Source organism: Pelodiscus sinensis, chromosome 5 (genome assembly GCF_052426305.1).
Source record: "Pelodiscus sinensis isolate ZL-2025 chromosome 5, ASM5242630v1, whole genome shotgun sequence".
Lineage (NCBI taxonomy): Eukaryota > Metazoa > Chordata > Testudines > Trionychidae > Pelodiscus > Pelodiscus sinensis.
The window spans coordinates 129,263,241-129,284,839 of NC_143056.1; the positions used below are offsets into that span (position 1 = coordinate 129,263,241).

Consider the following 21,599-nt stretch of genomic DNA (forward strand, 5'->3'; position numbering starts at 1 on the left):
AGCACTTTAAAGACTAACAAGATGGTTTATTAGATGATGAGCTTTCGTGGGCCAGACCCACTTCCTCAGATCAAAATGAGTGCTACATTGTCCTGCATTTTGCTTCAGCTACCCCAGACTAACAGGGCTACATTTCTATCACTATGTAAACATGTAGATATTCACGGGTGTCAGCATCCTCAGCACAGATATCAGTGGCTCATTTTGCCAGATACAAATACAAACTTTGTATCCTCACAGGACTGTAGTTATTTGGTCTACATGCCTGTTCTCAGGGCTCTACAGATGTTGGAACTGGATGTTAGGGAATTGCTCCGTTAACAAGTGCCATGTTCTTTATTCCTTCTGAAGCATCTGGCATTGTTGGAAGATAATATAATAGGCAGATGAACCATTGGTCTGACTCAGTTTGGCTGTTTTTATGCAAGATAAAGGTTTTATTGGTGTGAGTTTGGAATGAGTGTTACCCATGAGGAGTTGTGAAGCTTTTCATAGTATAATCTCTCCCACAGTTTTAATTTTATTTATTTACTTTCTCTCTCTCCCCCCCCCCCCCCCCAAATTGTTGTCTGTTTTGGGGTATTCTGATACCTGCTTAGAAGACCTCAAAATAAAACTTTAATAAATTAAACTTCACCCTATCACTCCCCCTGTGGATTTAGGTTGGAAAGGCCTCTTTTGTATTTATTACAGGCTTTTTAAATAGTCATTGTAGTAAATGGTTTCATCTAGAACTTTCTGCTTTCACTCACATGTAAATGTCAGTAAACAATCTCATTTTAGCCTGACGTTTTCCATGCTTGATCTTGGCCCAAAATGATTTTTTCTAGACTAATAATGCAACTAGGTCTAGCCTAGGACAGTGTTTCTCAACCTTTTTTTATAAAGTACCCCCTTTCCAAAAAAAAAAATTATAAATATCCCTAGTACCTACAGTTTTCAGACACATTTTTTTTCTTCTATTGCAATATGTTTGTTTAAACAACTTAATCATAGCCTGGTGGGCAATGAAATTTTTGGGTGTAAAAAGTACAAAAATAATAGTGCTGTAAAACTTTTAAAAAAATTCAGTTTTCTCCAAATTTTAGTTGCGTTGACGTATCACCCCTAAGGGTACTCATATCACTGGTTGAGAAACACTGGCCTAGGATATACAGGTAGGTGGTGATAGGTAGCTAGATCTAATTAAAGTTTTAGAAGATGTAACATCCCAACTTTGATTCCTAGGCTAGACAAGGTCTGTTTTTGAGAGGTCTTATGTTTTGAGAGGATGGGCAGTTTGCTTGTGTAGTTAGGGCTGAGGCAGAACATAAGGGTTTTATTTCTGACTGTGACTGGAGTCCCTGTGATGCTTTAAGCAAGGCACTTCATCTGACTCCTCTGTAAAGTGGGGATAATACTTGCTTTCCTATATAAAGCACTTTGAAATCTATGGATAGAAAGCAGAGCTGTATGTCTTTACTAGCAGTAATAGCAGCTTGGCCAGCGTAAAGGTATAAACTGGTGCCTGCTTACCTCTGGAGTAAGACTCTTGCTGCTTTTTCTTATCTTTAAAAGAAAAAGATATAAACATGAAATAACTACCATGAATGCAAATTTTAGGTCTCATTGTAGGAACTGTAAGCAAGGCAATGCAAAAGATAAAGCTTCCCTCTCCCCCGCTTCTCCAAGCAGCACCAACAGCCAATGTCCTAATATTTTGTTTCTCTTCTTTTAAAAGAGAATATGATTTAAAAAAAACCAGGAGAAGAAAATTGATTAAATAGGCTTTTTTAATATAGGGACTCTGGTTATCTAGCACAATAGACCCCAGATTCCTCATTGGACTGTCTGGAAATGATGTTTAACCAGTTAGCCAATTAAAGGGAAGATGGGTGGGGGATGCTTCAGCTGGACTGAGCTGGAGCACTCTTCCTCCCTGTTGCTGCAGGCAGGGCCTCTCTCGGCCAGCCTTATCCCAGGTAGGGCTCCGTATGCTGCAGGTAGGGGCTGCTCTCGTAGTCTGAAATAACTCCTGACTTCAGCACACCTGAGCCCACGGTGGACAGGGCTGCTCCAGACAACCCAAGCAGCTCCTGTCCACGGGTGCCCCCCCCCCCCCCCCCCCAGGACTCAAGCAGACCCCTGCCTGTGGCATGCAAAGAGCTGCACCAGTCCTCACTGGTGAACAGGGAAAATATCACCTGTTAGGATGATATTTACTGATTAACCTTTCACATCCCTAGTCTGGAGGCTACCTCAGTACAAATAAAATATTTCATATGAACAGTGTAACCAGGTTAATGTTACTATGGGATTCTTAATATTTGCATTTCTTCACTGATTTTGAGCTATATAGTCCTACAGTTGCATTCTATGGAACACCATTTGAGAAACACTGGTGTAGTTGATACAATTTGTATCAACTACACAATTAGTCAGTAAGAGGAGGCGTTTTGCAGAGCTTCAATGGGGATTGCTCTCGGAACTGGCGTGAACTGGGACTTAGCAGTCCTGGCTCGTGGCAATTGCAGACTGCTACGGCTCTGCATTTTTAAATATAGTAAGAGCCACCAGGCTCTTACTACATTTAAAGCACAGAGCTGCAGCACGGCTGGCACAAGCAAGGACTGAGCAGCAGCTCCGCCTCCCCTAACCCCACTCAGATCCCGGGGGGGGGGAGGGGGAATGAGCCAGTAGTTGAGTACATCCCTATGTCGAGGCCCTTCATTTTCAGTTTTTTTTTTTTTTTTTTTGTTCAGAGTTTCTCAGCTTTTATTATAAAGATTTTCAAATGTCTGAAGATCCATGGAAAAAAAACAAACTTCACTTTTTTGGGGTAATATCAACATTAGTGTTAGGGGATGCAAGGACAGAAAGAAGCAATAAACAGAGAAAAGTAAAGAGTATTAAAAGTAAAAGCAGTTTAATGCTGTGGTGTATTTTAGGAATTGCCCATTAACAGTAAGTACACACATGCACCCGTGTGTGTTTGCATATCTTCTACTTTGTTTTACAATAACAAACAGCCTTGTATTAGTACTTAGACTAATTTATTAACAACAGCCTACAACTAATGTACTGGATTTTCTTAACAGTAATTTCATGTACTTGAGTGGCCCACATTGTGGGTGAATTTTGGTAAAAACAAATTGCTTTTGTAAAACCTGGGTATTTTTTTTGGGTAAAATTGAAAATAAAGGGTTTTACGTTTCATGGGTGACCTTCCCTGCAGAGAGGTGCCATCTGGAATGCCTTTCAGGTCCCAGCAGCATTTCTCCTAGCTGGAAACCAGAGGTTGTTTTAGAGAGGGAAGTGATGAGCTCCTTGTGAGTTCTGGGCTAGATTGGCTGTGTGGTGTGTGCCAATGGATTGACATGTTTAAAAACACTATGTAAATTTCCTGTCCCAGCCATTTTTAGGTTGTGATGATGAATTTAAAAATGGGAAAGGATCAATTATGTGACTGTCTTCTCTATTTCAATGAAATTATCAATTCACATTCCAGTGGAAAGGAGGGGGCTGAGCTCCTGCTCTGACCAGTGCATCTCTGTTCAGAAGTGGAAGAGATAGGAAGAAATTTAACAGGCATTTCACAAGTTACAAAGGCACAGTATGGTGGAAAGAGCACATTATTGGGGTTTAATTTATTTCAGTAAGTTGTAGATTTATACTAACTTAACCAAGGGCAGACTGAAAAATTGAGAGGGTCCATAATAGGGTACAAGGCCTTTCATCTGTAGACTGTTTGGGGTGTGTTATTGCGATAGTAATTACAATAAGCTCCTGCCTTATTTTATTTGTGCTACCGTAGCGCTCAGAGCCCTTATCATGGACTGGGACCCCATTGTTCTAGGTGCTGTACAAATACAGGGACCATCTTTTTGTGCTATCCCAGAGAGCTTATTAATTATCTAAGTTATTGCTTGGTGATCTATGTTGGGGTTTGTCTAATTTGCACTGAGAGAGATGACCACACAATGCAGACCACTTCTGTATTTGGCAAAATGCAAATTATGGAATTGGGCACGGAGAACTCCCCTCTTCTCCCCATTAAGCTGATCTCTCCATGGCAAAGGTGAACCATTGAGAAACTTGTAATGCCTGTACTGTTGTGTTCCAGGGGCTTAAATAGAAACTGCAGTGATTAGCTGTGGCGATGGAAATAAGTAGGGAAATGTTGTGAAATCATTACAAATGTTTTCTTTCGCATGGTGAATGTGCATTCTTTACAAAGAATAGAGTAAATCGTGTGTTCCTTGCCTTGTAGCTGTGATAGTCTGAGTGAGATACAGGGTAGCAGTTCAGACAAGAGGTGGAGACACTTGTGAGGAGAAAAGCACAGCAGGAAAGATTTTTCAGATGAATGGATTTTAAGGATAGATAGGGCTCCTGGCAGACCAGAAGAATGAACCTGTTAAGGTATGTGGAGGAAGCAGAGTGGAAGATCCCAAGTAGGGATATTAAAGACTAGTTGACTATCTGATAAGTATTTGCTTTTCGGCTAGTCTGTTGACGAGTCGATTCCTCCCCCTCTCCCCTATACTGTCTCTGAGAGGCAGCAAAGGGGGGGAAGGGGTACTTCAAAGTGGCAGTGCTGCACAGGGGCTTTGAAATCCCAAGGTGGCATTTCAAAGGGGCAGCCACTGCACAGCTGATCCGTGGATCAGCTGTGTGGTGGCTGCCCCTTTAAAATGCCACCTCTGTGTTTTTCAAAGGGGCAGCTGTAGAGCCCAGGGCCAGCTGGGGACTCCCCAGCTGACCCTGGGCTCCATGGCTGCCTCTTTGAAATGCTTCTTCTGCTGATCCTGGGCTTCGTGGCTTTGAAATGCACAAGAGCCCCCACTGGGGACTCTTGTACATTTCAAAGCAGGCACCCTCATGCAGCCCGGAGTTCCACATTCCTCCTTTGAAATGTATAGTGGGGGCTCTTGTACATTTCAAAGGAGGAATGCGGAAGTGCCTGTCAACTAGTCAGTTAACCACATTTTAACATCCTAATCCCAAGGTGGAAGGAGAACTTTAGGTGGAGCTATAAGGAGTAAGTGGGTGTGAGAAGAGGACGAAATTGGAATAGGTGAGATCATGTCTTGCAGATGAGAAGAGGGAGCTCGAATTTTGAGGTGGAGAAGAGAATGAAAAGTGGAAGTGTTTGGAGTAGCCTAAAAAGAGAGAGATGAGAGGTAAGAGAAAAAGATCCCAGAAATGGAGATGCGAGATGAATGAGACATGGCAAAAGGTGTGGGCATTGGGGTTAATGAGGAAAGGGCAGATTCTGGAGATACCAGAGAGAAAGAAACAGAATATAGAGCAGTGATCACCAACCAGTCGATCGGGATCTACTGGTAGATCTCAGAGCCTCTGACAAGTGATCCTGACTGGTTTGGCCAAGAGACTATCAAGTGCCAGCACTTCAGCTGCGCCTCCTCCCACTGCTGCACATCTCTGGCCATTTGCCTTGGAGCTGTTCTCCCAGGAGCTTCCTGTGCTGGGCAGGGAAGGGAGAGGAGGGTCCTGTCAATGTGCTGCCTTCTCCCACCTTGTACCCTATCTCTGCAGAGCAGAGATGGGGCACAACAGGATTAGGTATGGAGGAAGTTTGTTGGTTGCTTTTGGGAGTGGTGCAGGGCCAAGGCAGGGGTGAACCTGCCTTATCCCCACTACACCATCACCCAGGAGCCAACTGAGGTAAGCAGTGCTCAACTGGAGTCCACATCCTGAACCCTTACCCAAGTCATGAACTGCCTGCTATACCTCAAGCCCCTGCCCTAGCCCTGAGCCCCCATGCATCTAAACACCCTCTCAGAGCCTGCACCTAGAAGCCCCTCCTGCATCCCAACTGCCTGCCCCGAACTCAGATCAGAGCCCCTCACACTCTAAATCCCTTAGCCTAAGACCAGAACCTGCACCCCAACCCCCTTTCCCACCCTGGTGAAAGTGAGTGAGGATGGGGGAGGGAGTGAGCAGTGGCGAGGCCTCAAAGGGAGGTGGGGCAAGGAGCACAAAGGAGGTGGGGCAAGGATATTTGGGTTTGAGGTAGATCTTGGCTTGCACTTAAATTCAAAAAGTGATCTCGTGCTTAAAAAGGTTGGAGACCACTGATATAGAGTGTACCTACCCGGGTGTGGTGGGAAGAGATGAAGATATTGCTGAGGTGGTGAGCTGGTGAAACTGATAGTGGAGCTGTCAATGAGTCTAGAAGAGGGAGGCAGTGGAGACTGATTGGAAGGGAAGATGCATTGCTAAGTGATTGAATTAGATGAGGAGGTAAGAGCAGCTGGAGATGAGTGGGAAAAGCAGAACAGTGATTACTCTGCTGTGGAAAGGGGGATAGGCCTATGCTGAAGACTTTAAAAACAAAATCAGCCCCCAAAGTATGATAGAACACTTATTTATATGCATCTTCAAAATTTGCAACCTTATTTTAGTGTTGGTTGTCCTGTTACAGTAGGTAAGCACTAGGGACGTTCAGTTTAGTTTAATCAACTAATTGAGTAGTTGATGGATTTTCTGTCGGTAAGCAGGGGAGCTGCAGCAGGGTTAACTCCTGGGGCCGGGAGCTAACTGTTCAGGGCTGAAGCGCAGCGAGGGGGGGGATCCCTGTGCAAGCTGGGAAAGCTGAGTCCCAACTTGCACTGGGTTCCCTCCTCCCCACGCCCACCCGCTGTGCTTCTGACTTTTAAATGTATTAAGAGCCAGTAGGCTCTAATATATTTAAAAAGCAGAGGTGCAGTGTCTGGGACTGGTTGTGAGCTAGGAATCATCTGATTCCCGGCTCGTGCCTGGTCCCCACTACCCTTCTGCCTCCCCCGCCCCCTGCAGAAATGGTGCTAGGAGGAACCTGCTTTTAAGCTGGCTCCCCCAGCACTGGCTCCTGCTCCCACCCCTTGCTGCCTGTGATGGAGGCATCTGGGGAGAGGGAGGGAGCAACTAGTCAAGGGACTAGTCGACTATCTGATAAGCTTTTGCTTATCGGATAGTAGACTACTAGTCACTTACATCCCTAGTAAGTACATTAACTGAATGCTTCCGCTAAGGCAATTAGCGCCATAGTTTACAGTGTTGGCATTGCTGTCCTAAATAAACTTCAGAGTTAACACGCCATTAAGATGATTGTAGGTTAGCTCATACTAGAGCTAATGTCTCTACACATTCTGTAGCAATGCAGAACAGTGATCATCTTTGTAAAGCTTTCTCTATCCCTTTGTTTTAGGTTCTCCTCACTTGTGGGGAAACTGAGTGCCTATCTCTGTTGCTGCTTAGAATTTCCCTTAGAAACAGCAGTGTGAAATTGACAGTATGCTTCTTCCCATGAAGTTCTTCATAGTAGCTGTGAAAATGACCAGTCTTGTCAGTTTGCACTCTGCTGCTACTTGGAATAGTCAATAGCAATAGAGTGAAATTGGAGCTGGCTGCACACTCAGAAAGCAGTCTTAGAGTCACATTAGGAAAGGTTCCCTTTCAATCATGTAGGCTAGCAACTTGCATATTAAAAATGTAAGATTAGATTCTGCAAAAAACAAAAGCTAAAGCCCTCCTCACTTGGAAAGGTATCTTACTCTGCTTTGGCAATTGAATGAGTAGATATTTAAAATCTTGTTTTATTGCTTAACTGATTTAGTCTGTATTATAATTAGCTGGTAATTAGAGATTTTCTTTCATGTTATACTGTAGTTCTTTCAAGCTCCAAGAATATCAGTCTGGCATATTTAAAATTTACCTACAAAAAATTCACCACTAAAATTTACCTAAAATGTGAGTTTGAGAGATGTGATAGACATGGAAAAATTAAAGTAGAAAAATTAGAACCGTTATTACTGCATAGCTCCTCCTCAGCTGTGCAGCTTCCCATTCATTCCCACACAGGGCAGTGATGGGGAAAGATCTCTCCCCAAGCCCTGACATGGCCATGGTCTGGGGGTCAGGATCCCCTTCCTGCTGGCCCTAGCACCGAGCTGCCCTGTACTGGTGGACAGGAGCCTCTCCCCACCAGCCCAAACAGGAAGCTGCCCAGGTAAGCCTGAGCCCAACCTCCTACCCCACCTGAGGATCCCTCAGTCCTGAGCACTCTCCTGCACCCCATAGCCCTCATCACTGACTACCCCAAAGCCTGCACCCCAAGCCCTAAACCCCTCCCCAAACCTGGAGCCCCCTTGTACCCAAAAGCCCTCATGTCCATCTTACCCCAGACCTGCTTTCTAACCTTCTGTCTCATAGCCCTGAGCCCCTCAATCCCACTCTAGAGCCCACACTCTCAGATGGAGCCATCATACTCCTGTACCCCAACCCTCTGTCGCAGGCCTGATTCCACTCCCACACTCAGAAGGTCTTGGCCCCACTCCTGCAACATGAATTTTGTGACCTCAACAAGAAAATTCATTCCACTCAGTGGAAAAATTGAAGGGAATTCTGTATTACAGCTCTGTGTTTTTCTACCTAATGTAGTAATATAAGCTTCATGATAAAACATGGAACCAGTGGAATAAATGTGTTGCAAATAAAGTTGGAACTGAGCAGAGTTGCTATAGCAATAATCAATGAAATATAATCTGTGCCCAGATTGTTCTTGACCTGTGATGGCTTCACTGGCTCTCAACTTGTGCCGTGGCAACCTCCTGACTTTTATTTCCAGAGAGAAACTTATTTTCTCCCCATTTTATATGGGAGGAGGAGTTTGACTCTCTCACTCAAGTTGAATTATAGTCAGATCTCCTCTTCCTATGCCTAATTAGGGCTTCCTGGTGAGACATGTGCTTTTCTTGATTTTAAGGCAGCCAAGTGTAAATGTATTCAGCAGTTGATAGGGTTGGGTTTTTCTGTGAGCATCTCTTGCCCACTTTTAGAGCTGGTAAGATCCTGTAGGTATTGCTTTCCCTTTTCTTTCCTGCCTTCTCAGCAAAGGACCCAAACTTATGATTATATGTCCCCTTCATTCCATGGGACCAGGACCATAGCCGGGGCTAGAAGTTCTTTAGTTGTAATAGTCTAGGAAAAACATGATCATAGAACAAGGAGCCAGAATGTCTTGAGTTCTAATCTCTGCTCTCTCATGAACTGCTGTGGTTTGGGACAAGTTTTCATCTTCAGTATTCTTCACAATAAAAGTAGGGTAATACAGGCAGTCCCCGACTTACGCGGATTTGACTTACGTTGGATCCGCACTTACGAATGGGGCTTTCTCGCCCCAGAGCTCGCAAGCTGCTCTGGTGCCCCTGGTCTGCTGGAGACCGTCTCCAGCAGACCAGGGGCACCGGGCGGGTTCCTGCGCTTCTGAGGCTTTGCCAGAGCAAAGCCTCAGAAGCGCGGGGACCTGCCGCTGCTGCCGCTTCAGTCCGGGTGCCAGTAGTCTGCTAGGGACGGTCCCCAGCAGACCACAAGCACCGGGACTGGAGCCGCAGCCGCGGGGGGGTCCCGCGCCTCTGAGACTTTGCCAGAGCAAAGCCTCAGAGGCGCGGCACCCCGCTGCTGCTGCGGCGCTGCTCCCGGTGTCCCTGGTCTGCTGGGGGGGGCGCGGCTAGTGTGCCCCCCCCCCCCCCCAGCAGACCAGGCTTTTGTTTTGGACCCTGGAGCAGAGCAGCTGGGGCGCTGCTGATTGGTCCTGCAGCGCTGCTCTGGGCACTACTGGACCAACCCGGCAGCACCCCAGCTGCTCTGCCCCAGGTCCTGATTCAGCCGCTGCTGGTCAGTTTCAGCAGTGGCTGAATCAGGACGCCTGGGGCAGAGCAGCTGGGGTGCTGCTGGGTTGGTCCAGTAGCACCGAGGAGTGGTGCTACTGGAGCAACCCAGCAGCACCCCAGCTGCTCTGCCCCAGGCGTCCCCAAGTCAGCCGCTGCTGAAACTGACCAGCGCTGACTACAGGAAGCCCGAGGCAGAGTTGCTCTGCCCCAGGCTTCCTGGAATCAGCTGCTGATCAGTTTCAGCAGCAGCTGGCTTGGGGTTCTTAAGTTGAATCTGTATGTAAGTCAGAACTGGCGGTCAGTTTCAGCAGCGGCTGAATCTGGACGCCAGTTCCGACTTACATACAGATTCAACTTAACAAACCTACAGTCCCTATCTTGTACGTAACCCGGGGACTGCCTGTACTTACCTCAGATTGCTTAGCTAAGGAATGATTGTGAAGCTCTTTGACGATGGAAAGTGATGTTGAAAGCCAGAACTTTAAGTGTTAAACTTGCTCTTAGTTGATGATCTTTCAGTGAGAGTTGTGTATCATCTCAATTTTGCACATGTAAAATCTGATTCTCAGAGATAAGTGACATTCCAAAGCCTATGGAGTGAGTCTGTGTCATATTTGAGACAGCAACATCTTTTCCCCTGCTTGGTTCTAAGGCCTCTGGACTATGTTTACCTCTTGAAATGAACGCTTGTACAGTACTTGAGGATTCAAAGTGCATTGTTAGTATTAAAGTGGTTATTTTTCCTGACTTCCTTTAATTTAATTTTTCTTTTTTTCTAGATAAAGCGTGGAGTTCCAGATGTCAAGTTTTAATTATTTTATATAATTTTTTAAACAAATATGGATTGAAACAATTTTATATGGGGAAGGGAAATGAAAATGGAACTACTTGGAACAGACTGAAATTCCCTAGGCCATGGGTGTGAGAGGGGCCCAATCAGCCTTATTTTAATTATCAGTTGCATTCTGGAGTTTTAACAGAATTTTCTGAAAACTTCCAAGTCTCACGTCACCCCAGCCAGGCATTTTGTAGAGACCGTCACTACAGAAAGGATTTGAAATTCAATTTTGTTGATAAAAATCAGGTGGAAACTAGACCTGTTGAAGAGTTTGGGGTGTCATACAAAAGGAAACAAATAGGAAGAGGTTGAAAACGCACACGCCAACTGAATTCCTTCTCCAACCCCTCCTTTCAAAGGGAAGGATTTACAGCTCAACCTGGCACCAGCTGTTAGCCGGCTTTAGCCGTCAAGCGAGAAATAAATAAAATTAAACAACCACCGCTACGCAATCTCTCCCTGATTTCACCAGGAACTGAGTATCTCTTTGACTGCCTTGAGTGAAGGGAAGGCAAGAACCAAGCAGTGTGAAGGAAAACAAGCACATTTTTTCAGGATAACCCTGTTCCCCTGAGCTGTGACTGGAGAGAACTGCTGGACACCAGGAACAGACTATAAAGGAGAGGAGACTGCCTTGGGATTTTGGTGTGGTTTTTTTTCAAAGAAATCTAATGGCAGCCTGTTGCTGAGTTGGCCACCTTTCCAGGAGCAATCACCAGGGTGGGAAGGACTTCTGGAACTTGGCTTGCCTCCATGTGCTGCAGAGCTCTGCAATTTTCACTTACCGCTTTCCCCACCCTAACTTATAAAATCTTTGCCTCCACTTTGGAAGCCAGCATTTGCCACAAGCTGCGTGGGGAGCTATTACTTACACCTGTAGTTTAGCTGCTCCCAGCTGTTGTGTTACTAACAGCAGATTGAATTGGAATTCGGTTTCCCATTTTATTTTTTAAATGTCCTTCTGTACATCCCCAAACTTTCAGGGGACAGCGTAAACTCCCTTGGCTGTGTCTCCCTCCAGAGACCGGTGTGGATTTTTCCTCTGGATTGTTTTCTCCTGCACCATTTGGAATATTCTCAAAGTATATTTCAGGAAGTTGGATAACTGTTTACCTTCACGACTACTTCTGCCCCCTTCCTCTTTCCTTCCCTTCTTAAGGTCCCCTCCCCCTTTTCGTGTCCATTCTGACTCCAGTTGCGCCTGGGCTATGCTGCAGGGCGGATCCCCCACCAGAGCTCCAACATGCCAGCAGCATCTGGAAAGAGGTTCAAACCCAGCAAATACGTCCCGGTCTCAGCTGCTGCCATCTTTTTAGTGGGAGCCACCACTCTCTTCTTCGCATTCACGTGAGTTGTAAATAGTTTGCCACGTGTGGGGAGTTGGGCCTGCTGACAAAGTGACTCAGGGCTACCTAAGATATCAAATTGGCTCCATACTCTATTATGACTGAGCAGAGAAGTTAAATCTGGGCAGCGGGAGAAATGAGGTGACTTGACACAACTTAGTCTCTTGTCAGGAGTCTCTTGTCAGGAGCCTGCTGAAGAAATGGGTGGGATGCTGCTTTTTCAAGTCTAAAGTCTCAGCTCTGCGTTTGTGCTTTAGGTGTCAGAGTGGCCCTCAACTTGGTTCAAATATGTTGTAGTTGGCTTTTCCAGTCAAGCTGAAGTCAGAGGAAATGGTACATGGTGAATCCTATCCAGTTGCCAAAGCAAAGTGCCTTGTAGCTGTTGAATCACAATTTTCTGCTTCTTGCTGTCTTTGGACATTTGGAATTAACACACAAGCCTTAACCCAGGGATCCTGTCACATCATCCTGTTTGAAGGATGGCCTTTGTATCTGGGATGAAACTGAAACAGTTTTCATGTACTGGGGATAACCAAAGCCACAAGCAGTTTGTTGGATCTGGGAAGGAAATTAGGAATACGTGTGTGTGAATTATTCAGAGTTAAGAAAATTGACTCGGAAGCTACAAGAAAAAGTCCCAAGGAGTAATGTTCTTTGACCCTCTTACAACCCCTCCCCATCTGGTTCGCTTACTGCAATTGATCTCAGATTTTATCTTAAGGTGGTGTGCGGTGTTGAGTATCTCTGGAATCAAACTTGATGTACCTGTGAGTTTGGGGAATAACCATGTCAGAGGTTGATGAGGAAGGGTGTGTCAGATCAGTGTTTTTTCAACCAGTGGTATGAATACTCTTGGGGTACTTGAGAGAAGTGTGTGGGGGGGTACATCAACACAGCTGAAATTTGGAGAAAACTGAATTTTTGTTTTAAGTTTTATAGTGCTTTATTATTGTACTTTTACACCCAAAAATTTCACTGCCCTCTCGGCTGTGATTAAGTTGTTTAAACAAATGTGTTGCAATGGTAGAAAAAAATTCTCTGAAAACTGTTGGTACTTTTTTTTTTTTAAGGGGATACTTTATTTAAAAAAAAAAAAAAAAAAAAAAGGTTGAGAAACACTGTGGTAGATAATCATGCTGGATACTGTTAGGCATGGGAGCACACTGAGAGATAATAGAGCCAGTTGATGTGACATGGCTAGGGGAAGCAGTGATGTCACCGGAGAATCATGCCCTTAGCTGTGAGGGGCTTTGGACTGTAGTGAGCATCAACACTCTCTCAGGTGGGGTAAATAGCTTTCTTTTTCATCCTTATTTGGGGCAGAGCTGACTAAGTTCTAGATCGTGGTGGGCAAAAGGGTCTCCGTGGGCTGGATCTGGCCTGCCAAGTGGGTGGATCCAGCCCACAGAGGCCCTGCTGCTCCCACGCCCCCAAGCCAATTAGGGCCTGGGTGCGGGGAAGTGCATGAAGCCTTCTCCACTCTGTCCCCATCCTGTGAGCAGCACGCGGTGCTTCCAAGTGCCGTGCACAGGACGGGGGCAAAACAGGGAAGGCTTTGTGCGCTTCCCCGCTCCCAGGCCTTAATTGGCTGGGGGGTGGGGGAGCACACACCTCCCTCCTGCCCTGCTAGGAGCACATGGCGCTTTGAAGCAGAGAGTGGAGCAGGCTTCATGTGCCCCGCCCCCAGGCCAATCAGGGCCTGTGGGGTCAGGGGGAGGGAAGCTGCGTGAAGCTCCCTTTGTCCTGCCCCGGCCCAGTGAGTAGCCCAGCACTTCCAAGTGTCACATGGTCCTCACAGGGCAAGAGGAAGCTTCCCGCACTTCCAATCATGGTCTGGGGGTAGGGTGGCCCAGGGCTACTTCAAAAATTTTTGACGTGGCCACTGGGCAAAAATTATTGCCCAACCCTGTTCTAGATTCAGTGGTGTGTATGCGGAATAAGACTTCAAGTCCTGGAAAGGACCTGGCTTCTGTAAGCTGTTGCTGTTCTCAGCTCATCTCCCGTTCTTGGAAGAGTATCTTGATTCCAAGCTGTGCAAATTAGACCCAGCACCGCATTGAGTAGCGCAGGTGCCCTTGTCCTTTAAGATTCTGGGTATTACCCTGCATATAGGGTGTGGTTGTAGCTCTGCTAAATACTAGGGTATGAGAGGGTGTCTAACTCATTCAATAAAACAGCAGTGCACATGTGACTTCTAAGGGATTAAAGCTAGCACAGTGAGTGGGGAGGAGGGAGTGACCTGTGTGCTGGAGAGGCTCAGTGTCAAAGCAATGAGAGATTGCTTCTCTGCTGAAGCTCCTGTACTATTCAAGCCACTCTTAGGTTTTCCCTCCAGTGCCTGCTGGTAACCACATGTGGGGGGGTTCTGGAAGTGTTAGAATTTTCACAGTATTGGAAATATCCTGATTTTTGGTGTGAAGTGAAATTTTGCCAGTGTTAGGGCATGATCCCATCGTACAGGAGAAGAGGAAAGATCTTTGGGTGCTCAAACGCCTACTTTTTCTCAAGGTGGACTTTTAAATTAATTTCCCTCTGGTTGGCCAGCTAGCCCCATTTCTGGCTTTAATCTTGCTGAGACTTGAGAATAGATCCTTTTCTTTTTCAGCATCTGTGGAGTGGGGGGGAAGTGGTTGTGAAACTTCACATACTGTGCAAAGATTAATCAGGTACTCAGGATAGACAGGGTTTAAGCATACCAAATATAGACTAGTCAAGACTAGTGCAGAAGAGACATGGCCCTTTAGAACCTACCAAATTCAGGTGGAGTCAACTGTCAACCAAGCTCTTCTTCCCCTTCTTGCCTGGTTGGATGTTGCCCTTCCTCTTTTCTCGGTGGCTCTCAAACTAGCTGCTCTTTGTGGAGCATATCTACCAGATGGAATAAGTGGGATGCTGCAGCATGCTCATGCCTCTGGGGATGGAGGGGCAGCTGAGAGAAGTACTTTGCTCAGTTCATGAGTTGACTTGCCATTGCTGAGTCTTTTATTAAGCCTTGGGCAAGAATTGTCCATGCTGGGTGTTACCTGAACCCTGGCTTTGAATTGGAGGAGTCACTAATATTCTCTGGCAAAGGGTTGATTAGTGCTCGGGGAAACATCTTTGATGAGATGGTGAGGTGTTGATTGTTCAACTGGGGAGTGGAAAGAGAAGGGCAGGGCGTGGGGTTTTTCATCCTTGCTACTTCATCATAAAACTGTAGCGTTGAAAGGCTGGAGAGCATCCATATATCGGGGTGGGAAGGATAATGCTGGTTTGATTGTTTCCTAGTGTGATTTGTGGAGACTGACTTTTTGTCCAGTAGCCCTCAGAATTACCAGCACAGGAACTCAAGATATCTATTAGATCAGTATATCCACTTTGACTCAGATGCTGAAGAGTGAAGGAAGACAACACCTTTGCCATTTTGGGTTGTAAAATGTCACCCCCCTCCCGACATGTAAGTTGATTGGTGCCAGCCTGGTGTATGCAAAAGGGGGAAAATGAGGGGTTGCATCCCAGATTTGTATTTCTTTCCATGAGCTGTCATTCATGGCATTTCCATGCTGGGATACGATGCACAGCGTGTTTTCCCCATCATTGTGATGTGCAGTATCTCACAATAGAGCAGAAGGCTATAAATGGAGGACAAAGGGAAACAGTCTCCACCAATCTGAGCCAGCAGCTGGACAGCTGTGAAAAATCACTGAGTAGAAAAGTAAGCTCCCCTCTCCTCCTAGGTCATCTTATCATAGGGCTGCAAGCTGCAAAGCCTTGTTGCGATTACTTAAACACCTGCACCGTTGAGCAGGTTTGTTCAGGATGGAAGTGCCTGGGCAGTCACTTAATTGTAGGCCAGTTGAAGTTGTTTAACCTACTTTACAGTGTCAAATTAAAACTCAAAGGAGGCTCCCTTTGTCAGGCAGGAGCACAGCCCGGAGAAGCCAAAACAGTGCATGGCCAGTCAGATTGAGGGCTGGGTTATATTGTTTCCTTCAGTTCTGAAGCGGAGTCTCTTCTTGAGCCTTTTGGAGTGGGAATGGGGTGGAAAAGAACATATAAAATCAGATTTGCATCCTTACTCATTTGATAACAATCACTGAAATTGAATAATTGTCCTGTTATTTCCCCTCCTGTCACTGTGAGCTGTCTGATTTGTGACTACAGACTAGGGATGTTAAGAAGTAGTCGACAAGCAAATGCTTATCGGATAGTCAACAAGATAGTTGACTAGTTGCCCCCCCCCTTCATTACTAGTGAATTAAACCGTACTTAACATCCTTACTACAGATAGGTACCTCTTCCTTCTGGTTTTCCTAGACCAAGAGTGGGGAACATTTTTTTTTCAGGTCAGAGGCCACTGACCCACAGATAGATCAAACGGGTGGGGCCATACACAAGTGAGAAGCACAACAAACCCCCAACTGATCAGAGACATTCACTCATGCATCTTGAGGTGCCAGGGTTCTCTTTGCACTCCAGCTGTGTGGTGGGGGGCCCCAAGGCTTCGGGCTCCCCCCCCCCCAGGGCCAGAATGTTGTGGGGGCCCCTAGGCTCTGGAATGAAGCCAAAAATGAGGGGTTCAGTGTATGGCAGGAGGCTACTGAGGAGAGGGCTGTGGTGGGGGTGCAGGGTTTGGGCAGCTGGTAGGATGCAGGAGTGGGATGGGGGGGAGGGGTCTGGGCAGCAGGGGGGCTAGAGTGGGATGCAGGAGGGGATTGTGTGCCTAACTGGTGCAGCTCCCAGGGGGATACTGGTGACTCCACATCACCCTACACTTTCTAGTACCCTCCCTCTCATTGGTTGCAATTCCTGGCCAATGGGAGGTGGAGTCTGGAAGCAGCATAAGGGCTGAGCTTCCCTGAGCTACATTTTTCCCTCCCTCCCTCCCAAAGAAGAGCAGCATGCAGAATAGTGATTGGTTAATCCACTAGTCACATCAGCCTCTGCAGCCCGGCTCTTAGTATATTAAAGCTGCAGAGCTGCAAAAGGGGTAACTCCTGGACCCAGCGTGAGCTGGGACTGAGCCGGGCTTGCTCAGGCCCAGCGCGTGCCTGGGACCTACCCCCACTGTGGCTCTGTAGTTTAAATGTAGTAGGAGCCAGGCTGCCTGCGTGCACAGCTCTTACTACATTTAAACTGCACAGCAGGGGTAGGTCTTGGACCCATCGCAAGCCTGGACTGAACGCTTCTTCCCTTATTGATTGATCTATACACGATAGAATTTTTATCGCCTACGTGATTAGGGAATTACCCACCTCTTAATATACTTAGCACAGAACTGCTTCCTCCCCCATACACGGCAGAGCTCACAAGCTGGATGTGGCTGTCAGCTTTCCTTGATCTGACGCCTGAGGTTCCCTTCTCCCACACTGCAGCAGTGAGCTGGCACTCTGGCCACTTGAGGGGAGCACTGAAACTTGGTGACCCTCACCCCTGCATGGTTGGAGTGCCAGCGCCAGCTTGTCTTGCTCCAGTTAGTGGGGAGCTCCAAGCTTTGTGGGTCAGATCAAGGCCAGCTGCCATCCAGATACAACCCACCAGTTGGGCTGTAGATTCCCCAAGCCTGTCTTAGCTAGTGACAGCAGCAATTAGGTGATGCTGGTGTATGTCTGGTATGGTTCAGTTTTCTTTCTCCGCAGCCTGTGTGGTCAGGCGAGAGAGCAGCCCGTTCCCAAACTGCCTCCAGTATGACTGCTTATTGCCTTGTTTAATGCTGGGTTGCTTGCAAGCATTGGCACTAAAGGATTTGATTTGGAAATCATACATAGTTACACGGAGTTAAATAAATAGAGATGAAGAGAAAAAAGTAGGTTCGATGTAAAGACATCCAGATCCCTCATTGGCCTGTAATAACATTCCTCAGTAATGGGGTGTGAGAATTGGCCTGGGCCTGAGTTTTTATTTACTCTACCTGCATGGCTGTTCTTGAGAACTTTCATCTGAAGTGGGTTGTACCCACGCAAGCTCATGATACCATCTACATGTTTTGTTAGTCTTTAAGGCACTGCTAGACTATTCCTTGTTGAAAACTTCGTAATTTTGTGGCCTGTGTATTTCCTTCAATGCATCTTTCCAGCATATAAATTGTGCTGCTCATTGGTCCATCTGAGACCTGACCTAGGAATTTCAAGCCTTAATTGAGTCCATTTTAATGTATGGACTTAATTAAGAGAAGTATCGAGTTAATTAGGGCCGTGGGCCACTGTTCAGAAGAGGCTGAGTAAACAGAATTGGCCTGAGAATAAAAAAGGAAGTGGGGTGTGTTCCCCATTCTCCTCTTGGAAGGAGAAACTGTGGATTTGTAGTGTGGTCTTCTCTTAAACATTTCCTATAATTTAGTCCAGAGGAAAGCCCTTTGGTGTCTCCTTGCCCATTTCTTTCTCTTCCCTTCACACTCTCCTGGGCCTGCTCCCAATGCATATTAGGTCACTGCTCCCGAGTTTCAGTAAATCTAGTTTTCACTGGCTTTCCCTTTTGAAGAAATTTGGCTATCCATGTAATCTCACCTTTCACAGAGGCTGCCTAATGTCCAACTCCAATTTGTCTCTTTGCTCGAATTTATCCCAGAATTCCCTGCTGTTCTCCATCCTGCTCCATAATTAAGCCAATTAAATTGCAGCACAACTGCTCACCTCCCCAAACAAGCTGCCATCTTTTGTTTTAGTCTGTACCAAAAAAGCAACCATTGATTTCTCTCCCCTCATCCCCTGTCCTTTCTTGGATACTCCCCATTTTTTTCTCTTAAGGGTATTCTGCAGACAGAAAAGCAGCATCCAAATGCAAGTGTGGGCTTCAGGTTTTGGCTTGCTGTATCGTTCCTGTAGTTCGAAAGCATCAGAGAGCCAGACACCAAGAAAAGCTCCATCTCGGGAGATGAGATAGAATATAGTCTTTTGTACTGAGGGCTCCAGCTCCATTTCAGTCAGGGATGGTAAATGGAGTATGGATCCTCTGGGGCCCTAGCCAAACCTGTCCAAGATCAGTTGCGATGGAAATACATCTGTTCATAGCTATGTGATGCCTGTTTGAAATGAATTGAAGAGTGTGTAGGGTGCAGGGATGGCAATCAGCCCACCTTCCTGTTGGTGCTCTCTTCAAGTGAGCTTATTCCTGTGATACTTGAGTGCTTTACAGGTTTGTTAAAGAGAATATGGACATCTGTTTTTCACTTGGTTTATTGGGTGCATTTTGGTGGCATTATTTTGGGCAGGCTGGTTTGTAATGGATATTTTATTTTGTTTGAAAGGTGCTGAGGTTTGAGTTTGCCTGATTACTGAGTAGACTCAGTCTCTGACAGTCACATGAGTCCATATCACAAACACTGGCATTGATTTTTCCATTTGTCAGTTTCAGCTGAGAAGCCAAGGACTGAATGGGCCATGGAAACTTAAGTTCCCTTTCCAGGGCAGGAAATTGGAGCTTGCCTCTGCCTCATGAGGGTGGATGGGCAATGGCAAAAGTAAAGCAGGAAGGGTGGAGCAGGGACATAGTGATTTGATTTGCCTGGAATTGGGTTTGAAGCATTGTGTGTGTTAATGTCAGGGCTCCCCAGTGGCTCTGTTACAGGGGGTCTGAGCAGATGACCCTAGCTGGATTGTACCCCTTGCAGTCATAACAATATTCATCCAGCCATGAGGAGCTCTGGAGGGCTATTTTCAATGAAGTTTTAGTGAGAAACAGGAAAGAAACAATTTCCCTAAACTACGTGGGCAAAATTCTCTGAACTACGTCACAATCAGCCAGGTAAAATGCAGGACAATGTAGCACTTTAAAGACTAACAAGATGGTTTATTAGTTGATGAGCTTTCGTGGGTCTGGCCCACGAAAGCTCATCATCTAATAAACCATCTTGTTAGTCTTTAAAGTGCTACATTGTCCTGCATTTTGCTTCAGCTACCCCAGACTAACGCGGCTACATTTCTATCACTAATCAGCCAGGTGAATGTGATAATGCCAACAGCATCTGCTCAGAGTTCAGCTCCAGAGTTAGAAGTGGAGGGTTGTTTTCTGTGGAGCGTGTGTCTCCTAGGGGAAAGTGAAATAGCTGCAGAAGTTGGGGGAGGGGAGGGGCTTTGGAAGATGAGACTGAGCTGTGCTGTAACTGCTATTTTTGGGGGTGAGAGGAAGATCTGGCTGCATTAGAGTATGGGCTATGGAGTAACTGGTTTTCCCAGTGTGATCAGAAGAGAAACTCTCTGCCTTAGCTCCCAAGGTGTGACTCAGTTTGCCTGGCGGGCTGGAACCATTGAGTTTCCAAGCACTCTGTTATCCATGATGGAAAGGCAAGTGTCAACAGCTCCTCTGAAAATCAGCTGCTTTATCTCTAAACTTAAGAGCATACTCAGTGGAGTTCCCTGGAATTCAAATGGTCACTGTGCTGCTATGTTGGGAACCCCACCTTCCCTGGTCTGGTGTAGACTATGAGCCATGGAAACATTTGCTGTCTTTGCTGCCTCTCCTAAGGCCTGTTGTGACTCAGTGTAGGAAATCCAGTCCGGCTAGGAGCATGCAAGGCAGGAATGCATTGCCTGAACTTCAGCTAATGAGGCTTCCTTCCCACATCAGCCTAAGCCTCTGATCTGTGACAAGCAAATGGAACTTGCCTAGGACTTTCTTATCTCTTGGTGCTTCTTTTCACTGTGTTGGGAAGTGGAGTATGGGAACTCAGTCACTAGTGTCTGGTATGCAAATCTTTCTTTGCCTGGAGGACGAAGGCTGGAACAATTGGCTGGTAGGATCTACAGTTGGCACCAGTGTCAGGCTTCATATTTCCTAGAAGCATGGATTTCAGGTGTCCAGAGCACTTAGAGGCTGGTAATATGAATCCTGGTCCAAGCAAACTGGGGTGCAGGTTCCACAACATAAAGCCTGGGCATGGGAGTGCTGACATTAGTGCCCTAGGGTGGGGTCCCCCCGCTTTCAGAGGCGGTGAGACTCTTTTTGATGTTAGTGAATTGCAGTGTAGCTTCCGCTGCCCGTGGGTGGCACACGTGTGACTTGTCACTAGTGTGCTGTGCAGGAACAGGGCTTGCTGTGGCTGGAGTCCAAGAACACACTATTCTGGGGCTTGGATCCTACAGATCTGTAAGAGGTTTTTTTTCCTCCTTGTGGATCCTGGGTATCTCTGAGCCTTGGCTCAGTTCCTAAACTCCTGCTCTGAAATTCCAGGCTGGAATGGCATTGAATCCCTCGCCTGCCGTTCTGGGTATAAAGTTCACTGTGTGCCAAATTGTCTTCGTTTGGCAGCTTGCCTGCTTGGTGGGCTATAACTAGACTTGATATGAGAGGGTGTAGGCTTTCCCCAGGGCAGGTAGGGGAGCTGGGGGAGCTGGTGCTGTGCAGTCACTTTCCTGTTCTCTGAACTACATGGAGAAGAATGTACAGTGGAGGCTGTAAACACCCAAAACCCTCTTAAAATGGTTAAAACGGTTCCTCACCTAAATGCTTGTTAGGGACACTCCAAGCCCCATTAAGCATTGGGGAGGAGGATAAACTAAATAACTATCATTGATTCTGATGCACTGGGATCTCCATTTGGGCTGCTTTGTTTTCTCATCCAGCTCTTTCCTGAGCATCCATCGCTGTCTCCTTCCATCAGTGGCTCTTAGAAACTCAACTGCTCCTCCCTGAAATGTCCAGGGGAGGGACTTTACTCCTTGCTTGGGTTGGAATGTACCATTTGTACTGGAATGCCCCATGAGGGAGGGGGTTGTCTGTCATTCATTCCCCTCTTTGGCTCAGGGACAGTACATCTCCATGCTGGAAAATTGGTTGCTTGCT

General features: G+C 46.4%; 1 protein-coding gene across 3 annotated transcripts in view; it reads left to right on the forward strand.

Moving 5' to 3' along the window:
• ZDHHC5 (zDHHC palmitoyltransferase 5) overlaps positions 1-21,599 on the forward strand; it is a 43,308-nt gene that overhangs the window by 4,161 nt on the left and 17,548 nt on the right. The window contains exons 2-3 of one of the 3 annotated variants that reach the window (XM_075928614.2): positions 5,076-5,162; positions 10,436-11,841. In XM_075928614.2, the coding sequence (XP_075784729.1) occupies positions 11,738-11,841 (104 nt within the window). In that variant the 5' untranslated portion in view covers positions 5,076-5,162; positions 10,436-11,737. Of the gene's footprint in view, positions 1-5,075; positions 5,163-10,435; positions 11,842-11,896; positions 12,608-21,599 lie in introns of those variants that run through there. The other 2 variants (XM_075928613.2, XM_075928615.2) reach the window with 2 other exon arrangements.